The following is a 27,940-nucleotide window of genomic DNA, read 5'->3' on the forward strand; positions in this document are numbered from 1 at the left end:
GCCTTGATTTAATAACACAAAAAACAACTATCGTCAGACGAAAGTTTAGAGGGAAAGTTAATACAACTAAGCGGACTCTTTAAAACACGGAATCATGACAAGGAAGAACACCTTCATTATATCAGCTTTTCTCGTTGTAAGTACCATAGGTATTCTGGTCTTTGTCACCACACGCCATATTCATCAGAATCTTGGTTCGGTTCAAGGACGGGAACGCGCCGTTTACTTGTTCTCAGACGTTCACAATGAGACTACAAGCAAAAATGTATGCCAAACTCATGAGTGTCACGCAGTCGCCGATTACATAAAAAGTTCCATCGATTCGACGGTTGATCCATGTGATGACTTTTTTACGTTTTCTTGTGGTGGATGGATCCGACGGAATCCAATTCCCAAAAGTTATAATGATTACTCCACATTTACCAAGCTATCTAAAGTTATAGAGGGTGAAATTCGTGGCCTTCTCCAAACGTCAAAAATGTTGCATGACATTCCTCATAACGAGGCTCTGACGAAAACGAGAGACTTGTATCACTCATGCATGAACGTTAATCAAATTGAAAAGCTCGGTCCATTACCAATGCTTGATTTTATTCAAGAGATAGGCTCGTGGAGCATCTGCCATAATGGTAGTTGGAAAAAGTCTTCGTGGGATATTTACAGAGTATTACAGAATGTACAGAGTACATATTATCCTGCATCGCCTTTCTTCTCGGTAGAGGTCACAAATGATCATCTTAACTCCACCAAGCATTTGATAAAGGTAAGTGTGACGGAAATCGGAATGGACAAAGATCAAACTCCAATTATAGGAACCAATGAGTTAGGACCAAAATGATCTTGTACGATTGATATTTTGTGGGAAAGAGTCACCACTCTCGCTCACTGACAACGATCTTACTTGAGGTACAGTCCAGCAGGTGTACCGTCTTATCCGTCTGTTCCACTTACCATGCTTATTACACTCCCTCTTAGCGGCGTAAAAATGCTTTCTAGTGGGTGTCGGAAGGCGTCAGACGATTTTTGTTACTTGAGGAAAACTTGTCTTAGAACTGCTTAACGTTTCTGGAAAACATAAATCATTCTTTTTTTGTTGGAAAAAAGTCCTCTGATTATTCGAAGAAGAAATCAGTACACGACTTTCACTAAGAAGATTTCGAGACGATTTTTCGATTTCGAAAGAACAGTTCTTTAATATTTAATTTTTTCATTATGTCTTTCGCTTCACGTCTTTTTATTTGGTTTAAGGCAATAATTTAGCCTCGGGTATATATCCCCACCCTACCTGTAAGGGTTTATTCCTTGAAAATGAGTTCCGAGGAAACTTTGGTCGAAACATAAATTAAAAACTATCTTATCCTGTGGTAAATTAAGCGTTATTCTCTGTCAGTGATAGTGGTATTTTATATTTAAAGGGAAAGTCGTCCAGTCTCTGAGCAAATACTATTACTTACTTATTTAGATTGATCAGTCAGGTCTGAGTCTTCAACGGGAGATTTACTTTAAACATCCTGAGGTGAGACATTCTGACTTAAACGGTAGAAGGTAATGACTATTTCTTTCCCGCTCCTTTTTTTTTAAATTGTTGCTAGAAATACTCGTGGTCAAATAGAGTGATGTTTCTTTGTAGATGGTGGACATTTATGTAGAATATATGGCAACAGTTGCCTCTCTCCTTGGAACAAAATGTAACACAACCGAAAAAATGCGTCAAATCATGGATTTTGAAACAAAACTGGCTAGGGTAAGTGTTAACATAAATTTCAAATCGATTAGCCTAGTGAATTAACATTACTTCAATGAAAGAAAAAAAAAGAATAAATGATGATCTTTTCTTGTTTAATTGACACTTAATGCACTCAAAATATTATCCTTACTTATCAAGTTCACAACGTCAGCTGAAGACAAAGCTGAAGGAATTTACAGGAGAATGAACCTCCACAGCCTCATTCAAATCGTTCCTCAGGTATGAAAACTTACTTCCCCATTAACTAAGCAGATAAACTGAAAAAAAGATAACCCTATTTAGTCAAAGCCAACCCCCAGCTTAAATCATATATACGCATCACGTCGCGTTTTGTTAAACTTGTTAAATTTTCTTCCCGCCCGCAAAACACGATGCCTGTTCGCAGTAGTCCCATGTAATTCTTCAGAAATAGTCCACATCTAAATTTGCCGGTAAGCTGACTCGGTCAGTCGTTTCCTTCGGGCTTGCTTGTAAAGATTTATCTAATTTCACAATTTTAAATGTAGTAGTAACCATCTGCTGACAGAGAATTGAACTTTGTTATTTTCCGTATACTCTCCAAAGATATTGTAGATTTGAAATTACATACTTCACCACTCAACGCAAACAAGAAACATAATTACATGAATTCTCTCCTTAAAAAAATTTGCCATGTTTTAAATTTCTGATTAAGTATTATATTTTATCGTATGACGTGGTGACTTCTGATGAGAATCGCAAAGGGTTGGCCTTCAACTGGCGATAGGTTAGGTTCCATATTGCATCGCTGTAAAATTTAGGCAGTTTTTATTTACGAATTTCAATCCTTATCGTTTTGAACAAGTGGATCGATGCTGTACCACTCTCCTAATTGGTTTTTCGTGATCTTCCATGTGTTGATTCTGTGGCGTGTACAAAGGCGTTGAGATGAGTGCATGTGTGTGAAAAGGGATTTTACGTCAAAAAATACTATGCTCTCGATGATCGTTTGTTGGACCTGATCTGTTGTTTAACACCGAATTTAATTTAGTGTAGTCCTCACGAAGATAGAGATCCCCTGCGTGAGAGCTGTTGACGATCTCTCAAATCTTATCCGATTTCTACATAGAAATCATCAAAAATTTATTTTGATTAATTTAGTTTCGTCGGAGTTACAAAACGTAACGCTCCTTTCTAAAAGCATACAGTCAATATACATCCTTACACACTACAGAAGTGTAGATCACGAGACAGACGTTAGCGTTATTTCCATTTTAGTGTACATTGACTTGCACAATAAAGAAGTGTATCATTTTCATATAATTTTTCCTTCCATTTTTTGTAGTTTCCTTGGTTAGATCATATGCAGGCCATATTTAAAGGAGCAAATGTGACTGAGGCAGATATTGTGTTGACCACTTCAACATCATATCTTCGGAAAATGGCAACACTTTTGAAGAACACCTCTAAAGAGTGAGTTCCCTGTAAGAGACCTTCTGACAGAGGGGTTGAAAAGGAAAGGGGAGCTTGATCGTGATTTAAGGAGAATAAAACGAACTTTTTACGCTTTTCGGACAATACGATGGGCATTTCACGAGAAAATAAAAAATCTTTTGCATAGTTTCAGGACGTCCAATATCGGCAACGGCGAAACAAAATTTTTATGTGAGGTTAACAGGCGAATTGTTCTGAAGTGAATAAGATCGTTGAACACTTAAATCTATTTTTATATTATTCCCGCGAAAAATTAATGCGGAAAAAAAAAGAAAAGCACTTCTCACTGAAATGAAGTGCATATTACCCATTTTTACAGATAATCATTACCAGGCTTTAAGCATTGCGCTGTTAAAAGGTTAAGATTTATGAGACGTCACTAAGCCGTATTAAACTGCGATAAGTACCCGAGAATGTAGTCGAAGCCCCATAGAACAGAAAGCTTTAGATCTCCTTGCTGCGAGACAACGGTACTTCACAGTTAAATCAGGGTAATAAGTTATTCAAGTAGTTTGTTGACTTAAATTTTTCATTAGATACTCTGCCAAAATGTCTAGACCTCATCTGTCTCTCTCCTCCTCCATCCTCCTCCTCCATCTGTCCATGACATCCATCCATCTGTCCGTCTGTCCATCCAACTCTTCGCCTATCTGGCACTTATTGATCTATCCGTCTGATTGCAGCCGTCATAACATGGTAAAATTAATTACCAGAATTGCTGTATGATGATGACTTTCAGGTTACTCTCTAACTACGTGGTGTGGCAAATGATCCGAGACAAAGTAAGTCTACTGTCAGATCCTTTCAGAAAGGCCCGAGCCAAGTTCAATGAGCGTATATCTGGAGTGAAGGACACAGATCCTAGATGGCGCACATGCACGGGAATCACTAACGACAACATGGGCGTTCCAATCGGTTCCCTATACGTACAGAATTTCTTTGATCTGTCCGCAATTTCTAAGGTATTGATAGAACTCTCTCTTTAATTTTTGCCAATAGAATCAAAGTGTGCCAGTAATGATGATGTATCATATCTAATCTCCCAAAGTGTTCACTTTGGATGAGGATCGTGGGTTTCGCCTCCAATTGTAACTTTTTCGAGAGGCTCCTTGTTGATCTACGCGACGAGCGATGCGGCATGATTATCGATTTTTTGACATCCAGTTATTCAGAATTTGCTAAAATAACATTTTCCGGGTTTTTTTTCCACACCTGGGAAGTGTGTGGATGTGTGTGTGTAGGGAGGGGGAGGGTGGTTAATCATTTCATTTAATCACATGAGAGACACACAAGATTCTCTTTCGATTTTCCATCGAGAGATGCAAAAGCCAGTGGCTCATATGGCATAGGTCAAGTGAAGATGGGATGTGCTGCTAGTTACACCTTGAAGTAAATTCATGCAAAGTATTACAACAATCCATTAAAGCAAATTAAACAAGAAAACGATAGATTGCGAAACAAAAGTCAACCCAGAATAAATATAGTGATATGTATATAAATAAACAGCTAAAGTTAATTAATGCAGGCTAAGATAACCGCACCATATTGTAGAAAGAAACCTAACATAACAAGCAGCGAACAGCTACTGTCTGCAAACTGGTCAAATCTATGACAAGATAGAAGAAAATAGTTCAAAGGTACAAAAGCTTAAATTCGGCTATGATTGAAATATACCGTATGACTTCATGACTACTAGAAAAGAGTCCCTTAGTTTTTTTTTTATAGTTGGGAAGAGTAAGTGAATTTCGTAGTGTGAGGTGAATGAAGGGGAAACTGGACCCGAAAAGAGAGAAAGAATATTAGCATGAAGATGTAAGTTGTCTGTATTTATGAAAATCAGAATTGAACTTGAAAAGGGACGAAAGAGGATTGAGCAAGAGTTTTTGCTTGTGAAGGAATACAAACATGATGAAGATCTCGAAGTGGATGAACAAAGTGGCATAAACTATTAAATTGTAATTGCTTAATATCGAAAAGGGGTATTGCGGCTAGATTTGCATGGAAAGCTTTATAAACGGTTATAAGTGGACTGCTTACCGACATGATGGTTTCTGATTCTTTTACCCAGACCCACTCGATGGTCGATGAGATTAAGGAGACCTTTAAGAGAAGAGTGAAACAACATGATTGGATTGATGATAAAACAACACAATACGTCTTTGAAAAGGTATGATCCTATTTTAACTTGTAACCTTTTAAAGTAGTTATTACAGTAAAATAGTAAACTGAGTATGGTGAATTTAACTTCCCTTTCTAATGTTTACATCCATGAACACTAATTTGCACCGAGATTTTTTTATTCAATTATCTATTTACGTATTTGCTTTTCTATTCAATAATGCACAATGTTACATCATTACGCAAAGAGAGGTTTTACAGCTACTTTGCGCCGAGATATGGTATGTGACCACATATATTTTTAGTTTTGATCTGCTTGTTGTGAAATGTTTTGGTTGCGAAGGAACTTCGGAATTTTTTCTTATATTTAAGCGCACAAACTAAACTGTGGGGCTGAAACAACAGGAACGATCATTTTCAACTAGTACTCCTTGTCTTCCCCAGAGCCAGTGTTATCACTAGAGATATAACGTCTCTGACATAAATGAAAGTAGCTAACGGTACATGCAAAAGATAAAATGTAACAAAAAGAGAAAACGGAAAAAAAACCTGCAAATGATAAGTAACAGATAATTGGAAAGAAAGGCAACAGGACAGTTCGATATCATATCTGAACAAATCTACCCTTTAAATTATTTTCATGTAGTATTCGTTTCACCGGCTTAGCTGTCTGGACATGAATTCTCCTCTCTCTTTGTTTCTTTTTTTCTCTCTTTCTCTTTCTTCCGTTTCGTTTGGTTGTGTTTTCGGAGAACTGGAATTCCAGGGAAATGAGCGATGATCCATCGAGTGAGTTGGAATAGTTGCTTAAAGACTTAAATGGGTGGGACTTTAATAATGAGTTTCCTTGTGTTCGGTAAACCGTGCACGAACCATGGGTTTGGTCTCTCTGACATATTGTTTCTGGGATCGTTCACACGCCAGCAAATGCTAGTGTAAAGGATTAACTTAATTGTCCATGTGAAAATGAAAAATGAACCATTCAATCATTTATGTACCTAGGTTATCTGTAGGTAACCACGAGGTATATTATTATAATGGGTGTTTGCAGCGATGTGTGGAAATATTACTTTCTTCTGGAATTCATTAAAGTGCTTTTTTCTCCTTTGTTTACCTTGGACTATTTATATTTCACTGTTACGATTATCCTTAGCTTTCCAAATATCCGATTGTTCTCTTATTACCGAGAGACTTTCCTATCTCTAAAACATGTGCTCGTCGATAGTTCCACCACACAGACATTTGATTTTGTTACTCAGGCCTTGTTTATGACGCGAGACTTTTCCATCTTTCAATGGATCAGATTTTTAGAGAAACTATTTTATTGCAGAAAAAAGACTTTCCAACCTCAAGAACCACAAAAGCCTCGTCGCTTTTTGTTTTTTTTTTGTTTGTTTCGTTCGTCGATAACTGTGACCTCTCTCCCTTTCTCTTGTTTCCTCCTTGGGTCTATTTCATGTTCTTTTCTCTTCCTGGTTAAGGTCTTCCTCTTTCTATAAGCCTTGCAGAATAGGTCGCGAAAATTTTGCATCGAACTTTCTTTCTGTGTTTTGATTGCCTCATCCTCATAATTATTTAGATGACATTTTTCTCCATTACTTCCTATGTTACAAACTACAGTTTAGTAAAACTCTTTGGACTTCCTGTCTAAGAACTGTCTTCCGTGTGTGTGAACTATGAGTAGATTTAACATTTATAACAACGTTGGAGGCCACTTACTCGTTATAAAACGCACACCTTTCAATGAACTCGTTCCTTCTCCTTTTCCTTACTTCTTTACATCAACACTTCATGTCGAGGATAGGAATCTACCCCAAGTTTCTTGATAAGTGGATTTCTTTTCCCTTGGCAGATTTGGATTGTAGGCAACCAAATTACGCTTTTTTTCTTTATGTATATATATATTCTCTCCCTTGTTTCTTTTATTTTCTTTCACTTGATCACCAGGCTGACGCTTTAGGAAGTAAGATTGGCTATGCAAAATACGTGGTTAGCCCAAAGGAACTCGTATCGCGCTTCTCAAGAGTGAGTTATATTTCAGAACATCTTAAAGTTTGCGGGCTTGACATATTAGACGATATGTTTACAGAGTATATTAAAAGGATCACGTACTCTCCGTATCAATTGTATGCTGATGTTAACAGAATTTGGGGTGAAAACAGTTCAATCACTCACTTATTTTTGGAAAATCCAAAATGATTAAGAAAAACTAAGTAGAATAAGTCCTATACAAAACCTGAGCAGCCCTACGAGAACATTGACTGTAGACTTAAATTTGTCAGAGCTAGTCCTTTGGTCTCCTCTTTTGGAACATCTGCAGTAGACGTAGACTAGGCACAAAACTGCAAATACTCTAATATAAAAGGACGTTCCAACCAGGACAAAGGTAGTAAAACGCTGAATAATGAATTGTTAAAAAACATTATCTAAAGCACAAAACAGTTTTTTCCAAAGAGTTTTACTTATCAATTTGCATATGAATACTCAAATTGCTTGATATATACTTTGTTTTATTTCCTCACAGCTCTCAATAAACTCAAAGGCCTTTTTCAAGAACAACATCGAAGTGGATAAATGGGTGAGAAGCCGACTCTTTGCCAAACTCCGAAAGGCAGTAGACAAAGAGAAGTAAGTTCTACTTATTGTTGAGAGACCAAATTTGAAGTCCGTAAGAGTTGTTGGGCTAAGAATTTGGCTTTTACTTTTACGAGTGGGGGTTGGAAAAGTTGCATTACGATGAAACTATCCACAGTGTTTGTTGCCCACACAAAAGGTGTGTCTTGCCCAGATATGGATAAAAAGTGTGCTTTCGCTCTAAAATCGATAGTAATACACGAGTGTTATTTAAATTTCACTTCCTTTTATGTATACTTTGAAGTTCTCCAATGATGATTTCAAAGTTCTCCAATGACGAATTAGACCTGTTTGGTTTTTTACCCTCCCCAAGGGTGAATATCGTTTGAACCCCAACCCCCGTCCCCGCCCTACCCATCCCCCTGATCCAAGGTGCCATTTACATCAAAGATGACGCCGCAACCAAAACTAATTGTGCGCTTTTGTGAAATGTAAATCATGTTTATTGACGGTCATCCAGGTATGTAACCTATTTCCAAACCTTTCAGTCCTCAATTACGACATCGTATAACCAGGATGTTGAATATGAAAGTCTTTGGCCTAAACTGTTTGTAGATTTCTTATTGAAATAACAAAAGAAAATCCATTAAAAAAATGGGTAAGATGGATCATTTTCTTAAAAACTATCTTAAGAGAAGGGTCAATTTCTCTAACTGGCGATGGCCTAAGTTCCAGCTTAATTAACTGTCACAAAAAATGCTTTTACTGATTTTTCTATACTCATGAAATAGTTCGTATATCAGCTTATGGATCACTTTCACTAGGTTGACCATTTCAACTGGTTGGAAAATTTTAACCAGCTGGGCCATTTTCTCAATTTAGACCATTTCAAGGGGGCGAACTATTTTCTAGTTAGACCATTTTAACCAATTGGACCATTTAACCAGTTGGACCACTTTTTCTTGTACCAATTAGACTATTTTCGTGAGTATGAATGTGATCTTCGCAGTAATGAACACTACTAGGGCCTAAAAAAAAATTCAAGTCTGCACAGGATTTGAACCCATGACCTCTGCAATACCGGTGTAGCGCTCTGCCATCTGAGCTAACAAGCCAACTGGGAGCTGATCATTACGTTGGTTCAAAATAAACCCGTGAAGTGGTGAATAAACGGCTGTGAATATATGAAAGTCATATATTTGAACTACAGATAAAGACGTGAATATTAAAGTGATCTTCGCAGTAATGAACACTACTTGAACAGTTGTGAAAATAACGCCTGAAAAAGATTCAGGCCTGTACGGGATTTGAACCCATGACCTCTGCGATACTGGTGCAGCGCTCTACGAACTGAGCTAACAAGCCAACTGGTTATTATGTTGGTTCCAAATAAAGCCATGAAGTGGTGAATAAACGACTGTGAATATATAAAAGTCGTATATTTGAACTGCGGATAAAGACGTGAATATGGAAGTGATCTTCACAGTAATAAACACTACTTGAGCTGTAGTGAAAATGAGGCCTGAAAAAGATTCAGGCCTGTACGGTAGAACGCAACAACGGTATGCTACTGCTCGAGTAGTGTTCATTACTACGAAGATCACTTTCATATTCACGTCTTTATCCGCAGTTCAAATATATGACTTTCATATATTCACAGCCGTTTAGACTATTTTCATCTGTTGGACCATTTTACTGGATCAGACCATTTAATCTGGTTAGGCGTTTTTAGGAGTTAAATAGTTTTATGAGAGACGATCATGTTAATCGATTCAACCATTTTAACTATTTGGACAGACCATGTTACATAGCTAGACCATTTTAAACAGTAAGGCCATTTTAACCCAATTGCAGTATTTTAACCTGTTTGACCTTTTTGGCTAGTTAGACCATTTTAAGCTGTCCGTTCATTCTATCTAGTTAGACCTTACTAACCAATATGCCCATTATAACCAAATGGACCCTTTTCTCTAGTTACACGTAGACCATTTTAACATGTGGACCATTTTATTTTAGTCAGACCATCTTAACCAATAAGTCACCCCAGATAAACCTAGTAGACCATTTTAACATTTGGACCATTTTATCCAGTAAGATCATTTTGAGCAGTAAAACCATTTTATATAGTTAGTTTACTTTAGCCACTTGGACCATTTTACTCATTTAGACCATATTATCTTGTTGGACCATGTTAACCTATAAGCTATTTTGAGCAGTTGGACCATGTTAACCTATAAGCTATTTTGAGCAGTTGGACTATCTCGTTGGACCTTTTGGACCGTGGTAGACCATTCTACTAGCTGCAAGATTCTTTCTTAGTTAGACCAGTTAACCACTTGGAACATTTTAAGTAGTTGGGCCATTTCCACCTGTTAGACCATTTTCTGTTGTTACACAATTTCTACCAGTTGGATCATTTTCTCTAGGTGGATCATTTTAAACTAATGGATCAGTTTTTTAGGTCAGAAGTCTTTAACCTGTGGACAATCTCACTAACTTGGACAGTTTTTACTAGCTGGGTCATTTTAACCCGGTAGATTATTTTTCTAGCTTGTGAACTTTAACTGGGCAGGCCATTTCCTCATGCAGCTAGGCGGACCAGTTTAATTAGTTAGAAAATGTTATTTAGTTAGACTTGACCTTTTTACTTTTCACCATTTGCATCATTCAGTTGAGTCAGTTGGACCCACCTATAACATTTCCGCCTAATAAAGTATGTTACGGATCTAGCGTTATGTAGCGACACCATTTTAACCAATAGGCCATTTAAAGAGCAGTTAAAATTCAAGTATCTTAAATCTTGGGGTCTGGAAATTTGCCTTCACATATTTGTAACTCCTCCTCCAATAGCTTTTAGTGGTGTTTAGTAGAAGAGGTTAGTATATTCTACTTCACCGTTCCAGCTTTCTTGCATAAATGGAACCGTTCTCCTTTTTTTCTTTCCTTTGCCGCCATCACTTAACTGGATGCCTTTCTCCCCAAAACAAAATTTCACTCTCACATGTTGAATTTCGCGAAATTTTCGCTCATTTCACTACATAGCTCTTTGTCCTTTTGAGCGACTTTGATCTTTCACTTTTTTTTCTTTCAAAATTTCACTCTCACATGTTGAATTTCGCGAAATTTTCGCTCATTTCACTACATAGCTCTTTGTCCTTCAGAGCGACTTTGATCTTTCAGAGCGACTTTGCACTTAGCCTCTTTCTCTCACCATAATTTCAGCACCAGATCTCTGCACCGCGAGAACTCAGGAATGGCCTATTGAAAAATTTTATTTAGTGACTAAAACCATTTTTAGCAGTTGGACCATTTTATCTAGGTATACCATCTTACATGTTTGGATTGGATCTAGTGGAAACAGTTGGACCATATTAACTGGTCTTAACCGTGCAGACCACTATGACCAGTCGGACCATCCTAACCAGTTTGACCATTTCTTTCAGTTTGACCAGAATATTACAGTAGATCCTTTTAATCAGCTGGAACATTTCATCTGGTTAGACCGTTTAACCCATTGGAGCATTTCACCTAGCTAGACCAGATTATTTCTGCCGCTAGTTGAGCTATTTTAAAGGCTTGGAACATTTTAACCAGTTCAATAGTATTAATTGAACTCTTTAAGTAGTTGGACTATTTTAACCAGTTGGACCACGTTGTTGGATCTACCTAAACAATTTCTACCCGTGGGACCATTTTATCTAGTTAGACAATTTTAATCCAATTAAACCATTTTAACAAGTCTGACCTTTTTATCTAGTTAGACCACTTTAAGTTATTGGACCATTTTATCCAGCAGGATCAGTTAATCCAGTTAGTTCTTTTTAAAAAGTTAGACCATTACATTTTAACCATTACATTAGTCACATCTTGCCTGGTTTAGTTGGACCATTCTAACTTGTTGGGTTATTTCAACCCATTGAACCACTTTTCTAGTGATAGCATTTTGATCAGTTAGGTGAGTTTAATTTGTTGCATCTTCTTTCTAGTTACAGCATTTTATCTAGTAGATCATTTAAGTTTTTTATTGTAAATTTAAATCACAGCTTTATTTTGTAATACAACCCATTACCTCCAGGACTACGGCAATTAAATATACATTGACATTGAGGAAAATGTTACAGCATGCAAACGATGAATTAAACTACATTAATATAAAGGAAAAAAGATAAGAATGAGAAAAATTTATACAAAATAGAAAAATTGAACCGGAATCATTGCAAAAATGGTACTTACCAGAGCAGTTCTGAATACAAAATTGCAATATTGCCATGGAAGAGGGGAATAAAAAGAATCTCAACATAAAAAATAATCCCATTAGGCCCTTTCAATCAGTTGGACCGTTTCCTCTAGTTACATTATTTCTACCAAATGGACCAGTTTATCAAATTAGGGCATTTTAATCGTTAGATCATTATATCTAGTAAGATCAGTTTCATAGATTGGACCATTTTAAGTATTTAGAAAATTTTCTCTGGCTAGTCTATTTCTACTAATTGGACCGATTCATTTAGTCAGGCAATTTTAATAAGTCGGACAGTTTTATACAGCTAGACCATTTTAAATGGTTGGACCCATTTATCTAGTTAGAACATGCGAAGTGATTGAATCTTTTCATTTAGCTACATCAATTTCAGCAGCTGAGCAATTTAATATCGTTAGTTCAATTTAACAAATTGCATTATTTTAATCAGTTTCACCTCTGCTCTAGTTAGACCATTATAAGTCGTTGGACCATTTAGATCAGTCAATTGGTTTGACTATTTGAACATTTTCTTTAGTTAGACTTTTTCTACCAACTAGATCATTTTCCATACAAAGCCATTTACTATAAGTTTCGAATAGCTACGCAGTAAAACCGTTGTCATCCGTTGGACCTTTTATCTAGTTAGAATATTTCTACCAATTGGACCATATTATTTAGAAGTAACTAATTGGACCATTTTAAAGAGTTAAACTACGTTATCTGGTTACAGAGTTTTTAACAGTTAAACTACATTTTGTCTGTTTAGACCTTTCCAAGTGGTTAGTCCATTTTATTTAGGTAGACCATTTCGAAAACTGGTTGAATCATTTTAACTGGTTTGGCCATGTTAACTGGTGGGATCTTTTCAACTGTTCTTTTCCATTTTGACCGTTTGGATTTATTAGTTGTTTGGACCTTTTTAACAGGCTGGGTCATTTTTAGAACAAGGACCACTTCTCTATAGTGCCACATGATACTCCTTGGACCATTTTAAGTGGTTGGTCCATTTATCTAGTGAATCAATTTTAACTGATAGGGCTCTTAACTAGGTAAACCACTTTCGTAAGACCATTTCTGCAAAGTTAGATCAGTTCATGTAGTTAGATCATTTAACTGGTCTGACTTATTTAGCTAGTAAGACTATTTTAACTCGTGAACCATTTTATGTTTAACTAGTTGTTTTATTTTAATTAGTCAGAACATATTTGTAGTGAAACCATTTCGGGACATTTTAGACAGTTTTACCATTTTGTTAGACCCATTAAACCTGGTTAGACTATTTCTGCCAGTAACCATTTCGTCTGGTTGCACCATTTTAACGAAATCGAACAGATTGGACCATTTTGTCTAGTTATACCATTTAAACTACTTGGACCATTTTTTGTTGTTAGATCGGTTTCAACCAGTTTCATTTTATACGGCAAGACCATTTTAAGCGGCCTTTTTATCTCTTAGACAATTTGTAGCTGTTCTTCCTCGCCGTCACTCCTGCATTCACCTTCTTCTTCATCCTCTGCGTCCACTTGTTTTTTCCACCGCTTCTTCCAAAATGTTATCTATATAGGAGATATTCCTCGAGATATAAGATACGGTAAATCTAGACTAAAATTTGGTCAAGATTTGAAGGCATCTCGCTACCTGCCGCGTTTAGACCTTGCTCGGATTAGGCTAGCGATAAACGATGTATCCTATTTTAACATCCATGTCGTCATACTTTCCTCGTTAGTACAAGCTTTAGAAAATTTTCAAAGAGGAAGGTTAAAGGAGGCAATGGGCAGATCATCATTAAGCAGATGTTTAAGAATTGTTGAATGCAGTGCTTTACCCCACAGCCAATGCAAATGGAGATAAATAGCGCAAATGAACACACCGATTATTCTGAATAATCACATCAACTTTGCTGATAAACTATCTATAAATTCTTCTTGGAAAATGCAGAATAACTTGTAAAAAGCCAGTATCAGGGGCAAATATTAGAGGAAAAACGTATCTTACTTTCTAAATTGACCAATCTGCGCGCATTTTAAAGGAAAGATATGTTGCAAAGAGCAAAGTTTTTGTCTTTATCTTTTCAGATGGCCAATGTTTCCACAGACAATAAATGCCATGTATCAGTTCTATGAAAATGAGATAGGTAAGAACACCTCTGACTCTTCAAACTAAGCGGTATAAGGGCTGAATTAGTAAGTTCTCTGGCATATAAGCCAGGATGTGACCTGACCAGAATCTGAGGAATGATCATAGCCCCTATCAGTGTTAGCAAGTTCCAAGTTGTTAATGCTTCATCAGTGTTCCTGATGGGTCATCAGCAAATGGCACAAAAGGGCAGCAAGGTTCGATTCGTATAATTAACATTTTAGGGTATTAAATAATTTGATCTAAGGTGCATTCAAGGATGAGAAAAGTAGGGTCAAATAGACTCTAGTCTCATTATAATGTCTTGTACATATAATGGAAGGTTGAAACCACAGGCAACAATCGATCGTATGATGTGATTGTTCAGGTGGAGATAATCATGTAAGCGACTGTTATCTTGCAATAGCCCATCCAATCTGTCCTGTCTGACACAGGTTACCTTTACTAGTCAGCCACGCGGCTGAGTAACCCATCCAAAAATGTATCGCCACCTCCACGTCACGTCTTATCAGTCTCTACTTAGCCACCTATTTACTCAATAATTTAGCCTTTAAACTCTTTACGGTGGCTGATTTACGTAGCCAACTCAGTTGATAACCCTTAATTAACATCCCTAACTGTTATTATGCATTTATTATTTTTGTTTATTTTCTGCCAATCTGTAGTGATTCCAGCTGGTATACTTCAGTCTCCTTTCTTCTACTCTGCCAAAATTCCGAGGTAAGAAGGAGGACTCTCAGATAAATTAAAAACGTTAAAATTGATTTCCTTCTTTAGCACTTAAAAAAGCCATAACCTTAAAGGGCTTAAACAAATCACCTAGATGCATGAAAGGCGTACAGAGAGCTATCTTAACACCCTTGACGTAATGAGGAGAAAATTGCTCGTGTCTCGATTCTACCTGAAAATTAAAAATGTCTTTCTACGTCTCCTAATTTATTTTGGGTCAGTATAAATCTATTAGCGTTTTATGACAAATTCTACAATCTGGTAGGCAGGACTACCTTGTGTCTTCCCATGACAGTAACTGAGAAAAAGGAGTAGCTTGAGAGAGTGTGATGGTAGACAAAATAAAGAAAAACAATAGCCTGTCTTATTGTAAGGTTTTGAAGGAATAGTAGAGACCTGCTCTCGATTTCTGCAAGTGATCATTTATGCAGGCCTCTCCGTTAATAAATATCACGAAATAAAAATCTCGATCTCATGATCCTGTTTTTCAATACACAAGAGTTTGTTGAATCAGTTATATGGTTATGATTCGTGAATCGTGGTCGTCAGGCAAAAGAGATCTTAAGTGTCAGACTGAATAGCCTTAAAGCTAAACTTAGTGCATAGGTAATAACTATGAGAGGCTACGAGAGGTAAAATATCTTATCATACAGATATTGACGAGATACCAGAATTTCTTTTATTTCGGAAACATGACATTATCAGTGCGCACAGTCAGCACACTATTTGTATCTTCGCATATGAAGATAATCAAGTCATTATGGTAATCAGTATGGTTTTACGGGATGGTCTTACCACGGATAAACATTTCTAAGGTCGAATTCTTTCGCCTCGACAATAACCAAATTTAAAACACATTCTTTTCATCCTCCTAACAGACAAGCTCATTTAGCACAAACTAGAGCCAAATCTCCGAAGGTACCCTGTGAAATGCACCTGGCTCTTATCAACCAAAAATTAAAAGAATACATTTTGTGACTCATGACATAGAGTGAATTTACTCCTGTAGTAAGCCACAGGAAAAAAACTCATTTGTGAAAAAAATGGGCGTCGAGTTAAAGCCCTTGTATTTGTATCTAACTTTTAAGTCTTCTTTAAAGTCACTCTATGTGTACTCATTGTTTAGGGCAGAGTTATTAAGTTTGGTTTCAAATATCGCTTGCTACTAATATAAACTAGTGCATTGATAATTCTCGAGGTTTTAACTAATTTTCTTTTTAATTTCAATCTCCAGGTCTTTAAGTTATGGCGCTTTAGGATCCATCATAGGACATGAGCTCACCCATGGTTTTGACAACACCGGTGAGTAAAAAATATTAATAATTTGGCTTAAAGTTTCCATTAACCTCAAACGTGCGTTTCTCAGTGGCAGTTACACTAGTAGCAGCAATTGCAGTATCAGTTGTACCAGTACTGACATTGATGCAACTACTATCATTGTACACAAAAAAACAAGCAAACAAACAAACAAAACAATGCACACTTTCTTTTGTTCTCCTCAAAAAAATCTCAGGGGGCCTGTGGAGATCCTTACACGCATCCTATCAAGAATGTAGATTCTTTTTCTGTCACAATTCTCTGCATTTTCGTCATATTAAACACAGTTTGGTTGCTCATGAAAATGGAAAAGTGGAACTCTCTCTAAGATTGATTAGTGGTCTATAAATTTTTGTTGTCAGTTACATTTTGTGAGATCTGCAGTAACGACAGTGGAATATATTTCAACAAACACTAGAATGGCATGAAAAGACAAGAAATATTTTTGTCCCATTCCTTTATTTGCCACACATTACTGATCTCACTATGTTTCTCTCTCAAAGTTTAAGGCCTATGATATTTTTCAAGAAGTTGACAGAAACTTGCTGAATTGGCTCGAGATCACTTCCAAATTTAAAAAGCTATGAATTAACCTTTCTGTCCTGCATCTTTGTACTATACTTAAAGGACAGACTTAAATGGAAGTAGAATTCGCATTTTAAATCTCTCTTTTGTTTCGATTATCATCATAATGATCATCACCATCTTTGTATGTCTCATCTTTATCATCTAAAACTAAACTGTCACACCGGATCGTATTCTCTCAAATCTAATTTCGAAAACTGTTGGTTTCTACCTAGCATTTGCTTATCCCACACTCTGCAAACAGCACGCAGCTATGTTAAAGTCGACTAAACGACTACAAGGAGAGAGTATATCGGGGATTACCGACCTATCTTTTTTGTTGATTTTGCTGGGTGAGAGGGAGGTTAGCATTTGGTAATGTTGCTCGAGTGTTGCTTGAGGTTGAGGCCTCGGGGCTGTCGCCATTTACATAATGTAGGCATTATGATATGATAAGTAGAATTATTCAATGGAATATTGGAGAGCGGAAGCTTGCATAGTGTCCTACAAGGGTCGCCACTTTATCGCACTAGGATGATTTTGGGTGTCCCAGTGACCCCCAGAGTCTTTAACTCTAGGTAGGGCCACCCATGCCGAGCAGGTCAAAGGGCAGAGACCCAACAAAGAGTGATCCCTTCCAGGCTTGTATACCTGGCGTTCAATGCTTGGATTTGGCAGACTGTGCAGATGAAATCACTTACCAGCATTTGGTGACACGGGTAGAAAGGTGATTGCACAGGAAGGCATTGTGAAGCACTAACAGAGCATAGTGAGACATGCAGAACACTGCTAATCACACGCTGCACTTGGACCTATCTCCAGCCGTCTTTGATTTGTCTTGCCACTTAGTACAGATGGGCAGGGAAGAGAGTGTAAGGCTAATGACCCTGCGCAACTCTTCCTTACTTCAATCGAATTTAAACGCAAGGCGCGACTTCACTCATGATCACCACACAATCTCACCATCATTCTTCTTCAAACTTCCTTTAATGGAATTTACTACCATCAATGAGACTCAGCTATCAGAGGAAGGTCAACTGTCTGAGTTACAGGTTGGTTGCATGTTCTCACGTTCTTCTGGGTTGAAAACAGACAGGATAAGCGTCGTAAGGGTTTGCCATCAAGGCAAAAACCAAGGTCCGGGAAAACATTTCTCATAACGTTCTCCCTGATGACGCTGTGCATTGAATGCCAACAATCTGACATTCAGAAAGCGTTATCCAAAGCTTGTGAAGTCTCAACAGTAAATACAAAGAAGACCAAAGTGATGAGCCGGCAAGCTCATGCGACACCCTACACAGAGCTAACCATCACAGTAGGGGGGTCAAAAGCTCGATGGTGTGGAAAAATTTGTCTACATCAAACGCACACAGGTCTTTTACAGGATAGCTAGGGAAAGTTGAGCCTTATACAGACTCTGAGACAAGGTCTGGGAGAGAAGAGACCAAGCCTTAAGTGTATTGTGCAGTTTTCTTATTCTCTCTGCTTTATCCTTGTGAAAAATGGATTGTTGCCAGCCGACATGCCAGGCGGCTGAACTTTTACAACATGAGGTTCTTCAGAGATCCACTGCACATTGAATGACAGAACAAACTGCCCGATACAGAGGTACTCTAGGGAGCCGACATGAAGAGTGTTAAGGTAACCCTCAAGCACCTTCAATGCCAGCAAGGATGGAAATCACCAAGTACAATCTTACATACCAGTGGATGTTTGCCCAAAAACCAGGGCAAATCACTGAAAAATCTCTTTCACCATTTTGATATATTAGAGTAATTAGAAGACATTACGCGGCCAAGCTTGGATTCGATTGAGTGAGAGATATCATCAACACAAGTGTGTTTCACATAGATACTGGTCACTTACTAAAATCGAAAATTTTAAAATTCATTCTAAGAGATCATTCATTCTAAGAGGATGCAGAAATCACCTGCACATAACCTCAGCTTGTAGGAAAGGTACTTTAACGAACGATGGTAGAATGAAACAAAATTTCAGTATGAAAAAGAAACTAAAAGTTGAAATCAATCTCAATAGTGTCGTTAAATTAAAGAGATATCATTTCGGAAAAATAAAAGCACTATTTTGATAAACCCAGTTACTCTGAGACATTATTATCTTCCAGTGTGATAATGTAAATGGTAATTTCTCAGTGCACGGTGAAGATGTTCTCTTTTCGAAACAGGAGAAGTTGATATCTTATCGATTTGTATGTTATAAATCCATTTCTTTTTACTCAAGTGTCCACCGACTTACTTACCCATCTGTCTGGCTATCTTTCTATCAGCTAGTCTGTCTGACTGTCTGTCTGTCTGTCAGCCTAGACTTGATGAAGATAACAACATGAAGTATCAGTTCCTGCATGTCGAAAATTTCTTGAACATTATTTACATTTATGTGTGAAATGTTTCCTTAGCTCCTCTGGTAAAACTGATCCCAAACTTTACCACCTCGATCAGTGTGGTATAGACACATAAATTTAATATGTACTCTAATCAGGGATGTTCATTGAACCAACAGGTCGAAAATTCGATAAAAATGGAGATATCGTTAAGGAATGGTGGAGCAAGCAATCTCTTATCGAATTTAACAGGAGATCTCAGTGCATCGAAAAACAGTACTCGAAATTTAAAGTTCAAGGGAAATATCCGGTAAGAAGGTCCATTGCATTCCTCTTGGAGTTAACAAAATGCTATTCTTACGTTTACCTTTTTGTTTCCACATCAGATCAGTGGGAAAGTGACACTTGGAGAGAACATTGCGGACAATGGTGGAACTAAACTTTCATATTTTGTAAGTGCACTTACAGTAGTTCTTAAGAGAGCTATTGTTGCATTAAGATCATAATTGTACTATTTGATTGCACAATGGAAGAAATTAATGAACACTTCTTTGTCAAAGTGATTTAACTGTGAGGCTCTAAAAACATGAAAACTAAAAAGATTAATGGAATACGATGGGATTTAACAGTTTGGCTTCTTCATCTAAAACTCTCTCTAAATTGACAGGTGCTCGAAATTCTTAATAGGCCACTACCCTTCGCGGTCCGAAATTTGCATCCTTTGCTTTCTGTTTCCAATCAGCGACCAGAAAGGTCATCCAAGGTTTTCTGATCCTCACAATAATAACTATTTGCGACTTTGCAGACGCGAGCTACTATGGCTATCCGTCTTGTGCCAGAAGAATTGTGAGGCTGTTAGGGACAAAAGCTGTTCCATGAAAATATTACGTGAACAAAAAGGACTTGATGTGATTTTCAAATCAGATAGAAAATGGACGAAATCTTTCGAGAATCTTCTCCTTAATTCTACGTTACAAAGAGCGTCTTTATCCATGTAGCTGGGTACAAACTTAAATTAACTGATAATTGCCTAAAAGTTATAAATTGTCAAATAATTTTCCCATAAAGTTTGTTCGAACTTCTTGAGAGAAACATGAGTATTTTCAGAAACGTCGAGCGTTTTCAAAAATTTTGCTTATTTTGTAGATAACAAAATATCCGAACTTGGGCAAACCATGAAATCGCTAACTTCCCGTCACTTGCACAAGCTCTGAGAATTCGTCGATTTTGAGACGATTCAATCCATTTAAGATCGTTCCGCAGCTGCTGAGCATAAAGCCACGAGGTCTTTCCTCTTTACGTTTCTGTTTGTTCAGATCTGTTATCCTTTTCGATAATAATTCCGATCTTAGTACTACTTATGGAAATTACCTAAATAATGATCTGTGAGGGAAAACACGACCTTTATAAATTTACAACTCTCCCATCAGATAATCCCTGGTGGATAAACACCTCAAACTGATTGAATCACGATATTGAAACCATATGATGATCTCTAAAACTAGATGTACTGATTGTTTCAGGCATATCACGATTGGCTTACAAAGCATGGTGGTGAAGAGGAGTATGCACTTCCTAGCTTGCACTACACTAACGATCAACTATTTTTCATCGGATATGCTCAGGTCTGTGGCTTGCTTGTCTACAAAACTTGATGCGATTGGAGCAACTGAATTGTTCACTTGATCGGTCTCCTCTATGATTAACTCAAATTCACCTTGTTTGTATTTTCAGGAGTATTGCAGCCATGCTCGACCTAAAACAGAGTACATTTCTACGCTGAGTGAGATTCATGCACCACCCAAGTTTAGGCATGTTTTCAAACATTTTCACTTTTATAAATAACTTTAGTCTAGCTATTAATATTTTCAGAAAAATTAACATCAGTCCTCTGCGCTGGATATGCATAACGCCATTGCTTCAGGCTCCTGAAAGCATTTCCTAAATCAAAGGGAAGCGGATATAGACACGGCACTTATTTTCCGTACAATACGAAAATTGAGGGGAGTTCTGTCATGCAGATTGGCGTTTCTTTGCGTTTTTTTTGTTGAGCAGGACCAAACTCGTGCAATTCGTGAAGGCAAAAATTTTGCTAAAACACTGACTTGTGCAATTTTTTTTTTATTTTGAGCGGTAGAACAGCCGAAAAGGAAACGTGATATTTTCAATGACTTTTGTTACTTGTTGAGTCAATACACACTCTATAGCTACTTATTGGAGTGTTGGTAGTAAAGTTTGAGGGGTTTCATGTCTTTAATCATGAAAGCTCACCATGCTTATGTTTCTTGATCGAAGACAATTCACAAAATCCGTATAAAGTTAAATCACGTTACATTTTTGTACTACACAGTAGGCAAATCAAGAAAAAAAATCTCAATCGAGTCTTATGAAAAATCCTGTAACCAGAGCAGTTCCCGCTCCATTATTTTCCCCTATGTTAAACTGTTTTTATTTCCATTGCTTAAATCAGACCTTTCACCGAGTCAAAGTCAACAGCAAACACCACTTCAGATGCAAAGTGTTAACCATTACCCATAAAAATAGCCCACTGATCTGCAATTATAAGCTTGACAATGTACGTAAAGCTTGAGCATTTGTCCACTGATAAAAACGTTGAGGTTGATGTCACCAGCTCCCTAATCTGGGCTCTACGTATTCATTCCATTATCGGCAAGGCCAGCAGGCGGCTAGGGCTATTAAAGCGTACGTGCCTACTATTAACTGATGTGCCAGTTAGGTACTAACTCTATCTGACACCTGTGAAATCACAGGTGTCCTACAACACCGTAGTTTGGTCCCCAAATCAGATATCACTTCAAACCCAAATTAAAAGGGTGGAAGAGAGCCACATGCTGGATCCTCAAAAAACACGTTGGTTAGATGGTCCTTTTGGTCCTGGGTAAGACGTTGGTCCTGGGTAAGATGTTAAACTGCATCCAGTGGTGAGATCACAGTCAGGGATGACTGAGGTTGTGTGGAATGTGGAGTTACCCCTTCGTTACCATTACTCCCAGGTCCACTCTTACCCAGAGTGGTAGTACCTGCTTAGGTACCAGCTATGGCTTAAATAGCAGATACAGGCAAGTCGTAAAACTGTTCTCATTTCACTTGCAGCAGGGTGTTATTGGGTTCTGTGGCAGATGAACCTAAATTTCAATGGGACATTGCATAGTTGGCATGTGGATGAACCTCTTCTGATCAATGGATGGTAACAACAGACTAGTTAGCAGTCACTGCAGGGTAACACTCATGTCTGCCAGGTTTGTGGCATGTTCATGCACCACCAGTAACAGACTTAATGGTCCAGAGAGGATGTCAGCAGGGGCACGACACTGTATTCCTTATTTAATTATGCATGGTGAGAGGTTTTGTTGCGGTGAAAAGACTTTGTGGTGATAGAATGAAAGCGAAGGCAGTAGGCCTAAGAAGCTGGGAGCTGCTAGCAGGATTTCTACACATAGACGACTCATATCAGATGGTCGCAGATTAGCTGATCTTACTGGGCAACAGCAAGTTGAGGCGGCTATGTGAGTGATTAGACTGCCCTATTTAGGGAGAGCACAGCCTGCCCTGTATTGGGAGAAAAGTTAGGGTAAGGAAAGCTTGCCCAGATACCTGGCTGGTACACCGCGGCCAGCAGGCCTTCATTTCAGCGGTAGGAAAGACAAGAAAGTTAAACTTACAGTTTCTACTTGGAAAGTTCGTACGAAGCATGACAACAAAGCTAGACCAGAAAGGCGAACAGTTTTGATTGCAAAAAAGTTGGATCGTTAGCAAATCCACAATGCTGCTCCTCAAGAAACTAAACTGCAAGGACAAGAGCAACTCGAGAGGCAAGCTATACTTTCTTCTGGAGTGGTAGAGCAGACAGGAGGAGTGAAGCTGGTGTGGCCTTTGTCATCTCAAAAAAGATTGCCTGTAAGCTCACTGCATTACCAACAGGAGTGTCAGAAAGGATCATGACCATGAGAGTGCAGACAATGAACGAATGCTATATACGGAGACATACACTGATGAAGAAAAAGAAGCTTTTTATCAAAGCCTGGTGGATGTTGTAGACAAGGTACCCAAGGAAGATAAGCCCCTAAGCCTTGAAGACTTCAACACTAGAGTTTGCAAGGACCACGTCACATATGAAGGTGTCATGGGCAAATTTGGTAAAGGCCGCAAGAACTCAAATGGTGATCTCCTACTGAGTTTCTACAGCCAAAGGTCACTGTGTATCACCAATACTTACTTCTACCAACCAGAAAATAATTATTTCACATGGAAGCACCCAAGATCCAATCACCTCCACCTGTTAGATTATATTCTGACCCGCAACAGATCTTTGAGCAAGATTCTTTAGACGAGGTCTATGAAAACTCCTGAATGCTCAACAGACCACTATATGATACGCTCACATGTGAGACTTAGACTAGCATTCCCAAGAAGGAAAAGGCAAGCAATTTCTCCCACAAGAAAATCAATGTGAGAAGACTAAAAGAAATTGACTGACAGAAGGGTTTGGCCACAACAATCACAGAAGCCTTAGAAGCAAAAGGGCCCATGAATATGGACACTGCAGTTGATGTAGAACGTAGCTGGAATATACTGAAAGAAACAGTCTACACTACATCAACGGAAATACTTGGACACCCAACAAGAAGAACACCAGGCTGGTTTCAAGACAACTCTCAGGAAATCCATAGCTTGTTGGAAGAGAAGCAAAGAATATTCTGCAACCACTTGAAAGAGAACACTGACAACACCAAGACAGCCTTAAGAAAAGTCAAAGCTAAAGTGCAGAGAGAAATCAAAGCCATGAAAGACAAATGGTGGAATGTCAAAGCAAAGGAGCGCTAAGATATGGCTGACAAGCATGACCTTTGCGGACTTTACAATGGGTTAAAAGCCATTTATGAGCCAAAGACAAATGCAGTTGGTCCTGTGCTGAGTGCTGTTGGGTGTCAACTCTACACAAATTTAGAAGATATTAAGGTCAGGTGGAAAGAGAACTTTTGTAATCTTCTAAACCAACGGGGAGCAGCAGATCAGAGTGCTTGCCACAAGATACAACAAAGAGAGACCAGGGAGGAACTATCAGATCCCATCACAGATGATGAATTGGTGAAGACACCAAAAAGCACCAGAGGAGGCAAGGACCCGGGTCAAGATGATATTCCCGCTGAGTCGTGGAAACATGGAGGACTACGGCTTAGAAAATAACTGCTTGAATTATTTAATGCATGCTGGTCAAATGAGTGCATCCCTCAGGACTCCAAGGATGCGGTCATAATTACTATCAACAAAAATAAATGGTCAAGGCATTTCGTTGCTTTCAATAGCTGGCAAAATCCTAGCAAAAATCATCTTAAATCGTATCAAGAAAATCGCAGAGGAAGTTTTACCAGAAACCCAGTGTGGTTTCAGGGCAGATCGATTTGATATTCACATTACGACAGCTACAAGGAAAAAGCAATTGAACAAAATCAGCCCCAGTATATGAATTTTGTTGACTTTTCCAAGGTCTTCGACACGGTTGATCAGAAGATACTATGGAAGGTTCTGAAGCTGTATGGTTGTCCTTAGAATGTAGTGCAGACCATCAAGCTCTTCCATGAGGGAATGACAGGTGCTGTTAGGATCGCTGGAGACACAAGGGAACCCTTTACTATCAATCACAGTGTCAAGCAGGGTTGTGTACTGGCACCAACCCTCTTTTCTCTCTATCTTGTGGCTGTCCTAGAAACAATGAGTACCAACCTCAATTAAGGAGTGTTCATCACGACAAGAACAGATGGTAAACTTTTTAACCTTGCTAGAATCAGAGCCTCCACTAAAACAAGGGAAATCTGTATAAGGGAATTACTCTTTGCTGATTATACTGCCCTTGTTTCAACAGATCCTGATGTGATCCAAGAAATTGCAATTGAGTCTCTCCTGTGCCGCTTGTCAATTTGTCATGAAAAGAAATGTGTCTAAAACAGAGCTGCTCTATCAACCCCCTCCAAACAAACCACATACATGCAATGACATCATTTTGAATGAATCAGCCTTGCAAAAAGAGAAAAATTTCACCTACCTTGGTAGCACAGTCACTAATAACAACTCCTTAGACCTGAAAGTTGAAAGGCGGATACAAGCAGCTAATAAAGCATTTGGTTCTCTACAGCAGCGGCCATGGCTGTGGCATGACATCAAGCTAACCTCCAAAATCATCGAGCAGCTGTTCTACCATCTCTGCTTTACTGAACTGAATGCATGATCCTTTACAGTAGGCACATCAGAAAACTCACCAGAACTCAACAACACCATCTTTGCCAGATACTAGGTATTCGCTGGCAAGACAAAGTACCAGATGTTGAAGTCTTAAACTGAGCCAATACAGTTAGTGTGGAGGCAGTCGTCACTTCATCATAGCGGCATTGGGCATTGGACCGGTCATATGTGTTGTATGTCTGACAACAGATTCCCCAAATCTGTGTTTTATGGAGAGTTCGGCTCTGGAAGGAGAAAACGCGGTGGACAAAAACTGTGCTTCAAAGATGTATTAAAGAGACACATGAAGAATGTGGACATCAACACCCAAACTTGGGAGGAAGATGCAATGGACAGAAAGAAGTGGCAATCACTGGTCCATAAAAGCATTGCCGCTGTCGAGCAGAATCGCCTCAAGAAATATCAAGCAGCTCACAACAGGAGGCATGCACCGACAACTGATGGTCTTAAATGCAACCGTTGCAGTAGATTGTGCCGCTCACATGCTGGACTTGTAGTGCTTCAACGCTCCTGCAGGACTTAACTGTTTCTCAGTCAACATCGCCTGTGATGGACTGCCGATGAATCTGTGCCATACATATTCACGCCATCATCGCTAAGGCCAACAGGCTGCTGGGGCCTGTCTGCTGGGCTGCCTGGTGTTAACTGATGTGCCAGTTGAGGCACTAATGCTATCTGACACTTGTGAAGTCGCAGTTGTCCTATAATACTGCACTTTGGTCCCCAAATCAGATATCACTTAAAACTCAAGTTAAAAGGGTGGAAGAGGGCCACATGCTGGATCCTCAAAAAACGCGTTAGCGAGATGTCATACAGGGACAGAATTTTGGCTCTATAACTTCTTCCTCCATTCTATGACCAAGAACTCAAAGACCTCGTTCATGTCTGAATGGTTTACCAATCTCAAAGTTCATAAATTTGTCTCCTTTGTTTCCCACTGCCGAGCCAGACCAAGTACTTCTTAAAATCCTAAAACACCTATTCGAAAAAACAGGTTCTTTCCAGGCTTTTTACTTCAACCTCATTGTAAAACTTTGGAATTGCATCGAAGATTATCACTTTCTATCAATTTTTCAACTAAAGTGTCATTCCAGAATTTTTTTTTGTCAGCACGGGCCTCGTCTTCATCAGAATTGCTTGGATGTAAATCATTCCTATACTTGGACAATTGTGCGATCCTGCTCCTGTCACCAGCAGTTTCTAGTTTCTTTTCTCCTAAATAATATTTATCATGTTTATAATTCTGTGGTTTTTTATCCCACAAACGGTGCCCCGCATGGTTCGTTGTGTCCTGTTCACACTAGTCTGCTTTGCTCCCTCAGTTATTGTTTTTGCTGTATCTTTTGTATTCGATTTATCATATACATTGTTTTACTGTATTAGTTTTATATGAGCCAAATAAAGTTGTTAAAGAACATGTACTCTAACTATTATAGCCTGATCAACAGTGTCCATAATGATAAGGTTAGGTTTTCCCAAATTTTCCCCTTTGACTAAGGGTGTGCGTCTGTAGTCCGCGGTACAGAAGGTCCTTATGTTACAGAGGCCACTTTTTTTTAAAGAAAATGTTCTGGTAACTTTGTTGAGACTTTGGAAACTGTCTGCATTAGGGAGGTGTCCTTAGTGAGAGGTTCGACTGTAAATTTGACAAGGAACTACAAAGAATGACGTTCTCTTCTGGAGGCTAAAACGATTTTCTTTTCTTTACTGCAGGGTTATTGGAACTCTCTCTAATTTCAGGGAGTTCTCTGAAGCGTTTAATTGTCCTACCAATAGTACCATGAACCCTGTGAGGAAGTGTGAGGTGTGGTAAAGCAGAAGATTTTGTGCCGTAGGAGGCGTCAGAAGAACTCTTAGTATACTTTATAGTAACTCTCAACCATAAGAGCTAGAATGTCGAAGTCACCTTTTTTCAGTGACATTTTTGACTTTGCAGCTTTAAAAGCATTGCTTGGCTTATAACATGTTCAACACTACATCTAGTGACTTCTGTTTCCTTGTCAACAATACATATGTTTTCTTAATAGAATATCAATTTTCGTAGACCAGAACTTAGACCCTTGGCAGGACACAACCAATCGAAATTGACAGGAGTACCTCGTGCTTCATGTTAATTGTTTGTTTGGTTTTTTTTTGGTGAATGCAGAATCATAGTTTGGCGCGTCTTTTGACACTTAATAAAAATTTAACAACGAGCAAGAAATTCAAAACAAGCATGGTCCAAATGCCATGTCATAAACTATTTATTTACCTAGCTATTCAAGGGAATATTGGCTCGAGAGTTAAATCTTTTCCCATCCTGCCCGACCTTGCTCAGTCAATAAGCATTTCATCATATGACCATTTTTGCTCTTCGTTTAGGAGGAGTAAGTAGGAGGTCAATACCTGTACTTTCGGAGTAGCTTGGCAACTGAAATAGTTTTGCGTCAGAAATTTCGCCAAGATAGCAAAATTTTCT

The 27,940-nt window shown here is 38.4% G+C and overlaps 1 protein-coding gene across 1 annotated transcript; it reads left to right on the forward strand.

The window, feature by feature from the left end:
• On the forward strand, positions 1–27,940 carry LOC131793342 (endothelin-converting enzyme 1). Its single transcript, XM_059110750.2, has 17 exons — positions 1–763; positions 1,463–1,516; positions 1,631–1,744; positions 1,886–1,966; positions 3,051–3,178; positions 3,939–4,161; positions 5,268–5,366; positions 7,265–7,342; positions 7,842–7,945; positions 14,210–14,268; positions 14,936–14,990; positions 16,234–16,301; positions 19,401–19,531; positions 19,608–19,673; positions 20,745–20,846; positions 20,956–21,032; positions 27,196–27,940. Exons 1-17 carry the CDS (start codon positions 95–97, stop codon positions 27,293–27,295), a joined length of 2,208 nt encoding a protein of 735 aa, XP_058966733.2. The 5' UTR covers positions 1–94; the 3' UTR covers positions 27,296–27,940.

Source organism: Pocillopora verrucosa, chromosome 14, assembly GCF_036669915.1.
Source record: "Pocillopora verrucosa isolate sample1 chromosome 14, ASM3666991v2, whole genome shotgun sequence".
Classification (NCBI taxonomy): domain Eukaryota; kingdom Metazoa; phylum Cnidaria; class Anthozoa; order Scleractinia; family Pocilloporidae; genus Pocillopora; species Pocillopora verrucosa.

Coding starts and splice junctions, on each gene's coding strand:
- LOC131793342 (XM_059110750.2), top strand. CDS start 95: ATGACAAGGAAGAACACCTTCATTATATCAGCTTTTCTCGTTGTAAGT. Junction 1,517..1,630: donor TTTACTTTAAACATCCTGAG/GTGAGACATTCT, acceptor GTTTCTTTGTAG/ATGGTGGACATTTATGTAGA. Junction 20,847..20,955: donor TTTTCATCGGATATGCTCAG/GTCTGTGGCTTG, acceptor TTGTATTTTCAG/GAGTATTGCAGCCATGCTCG.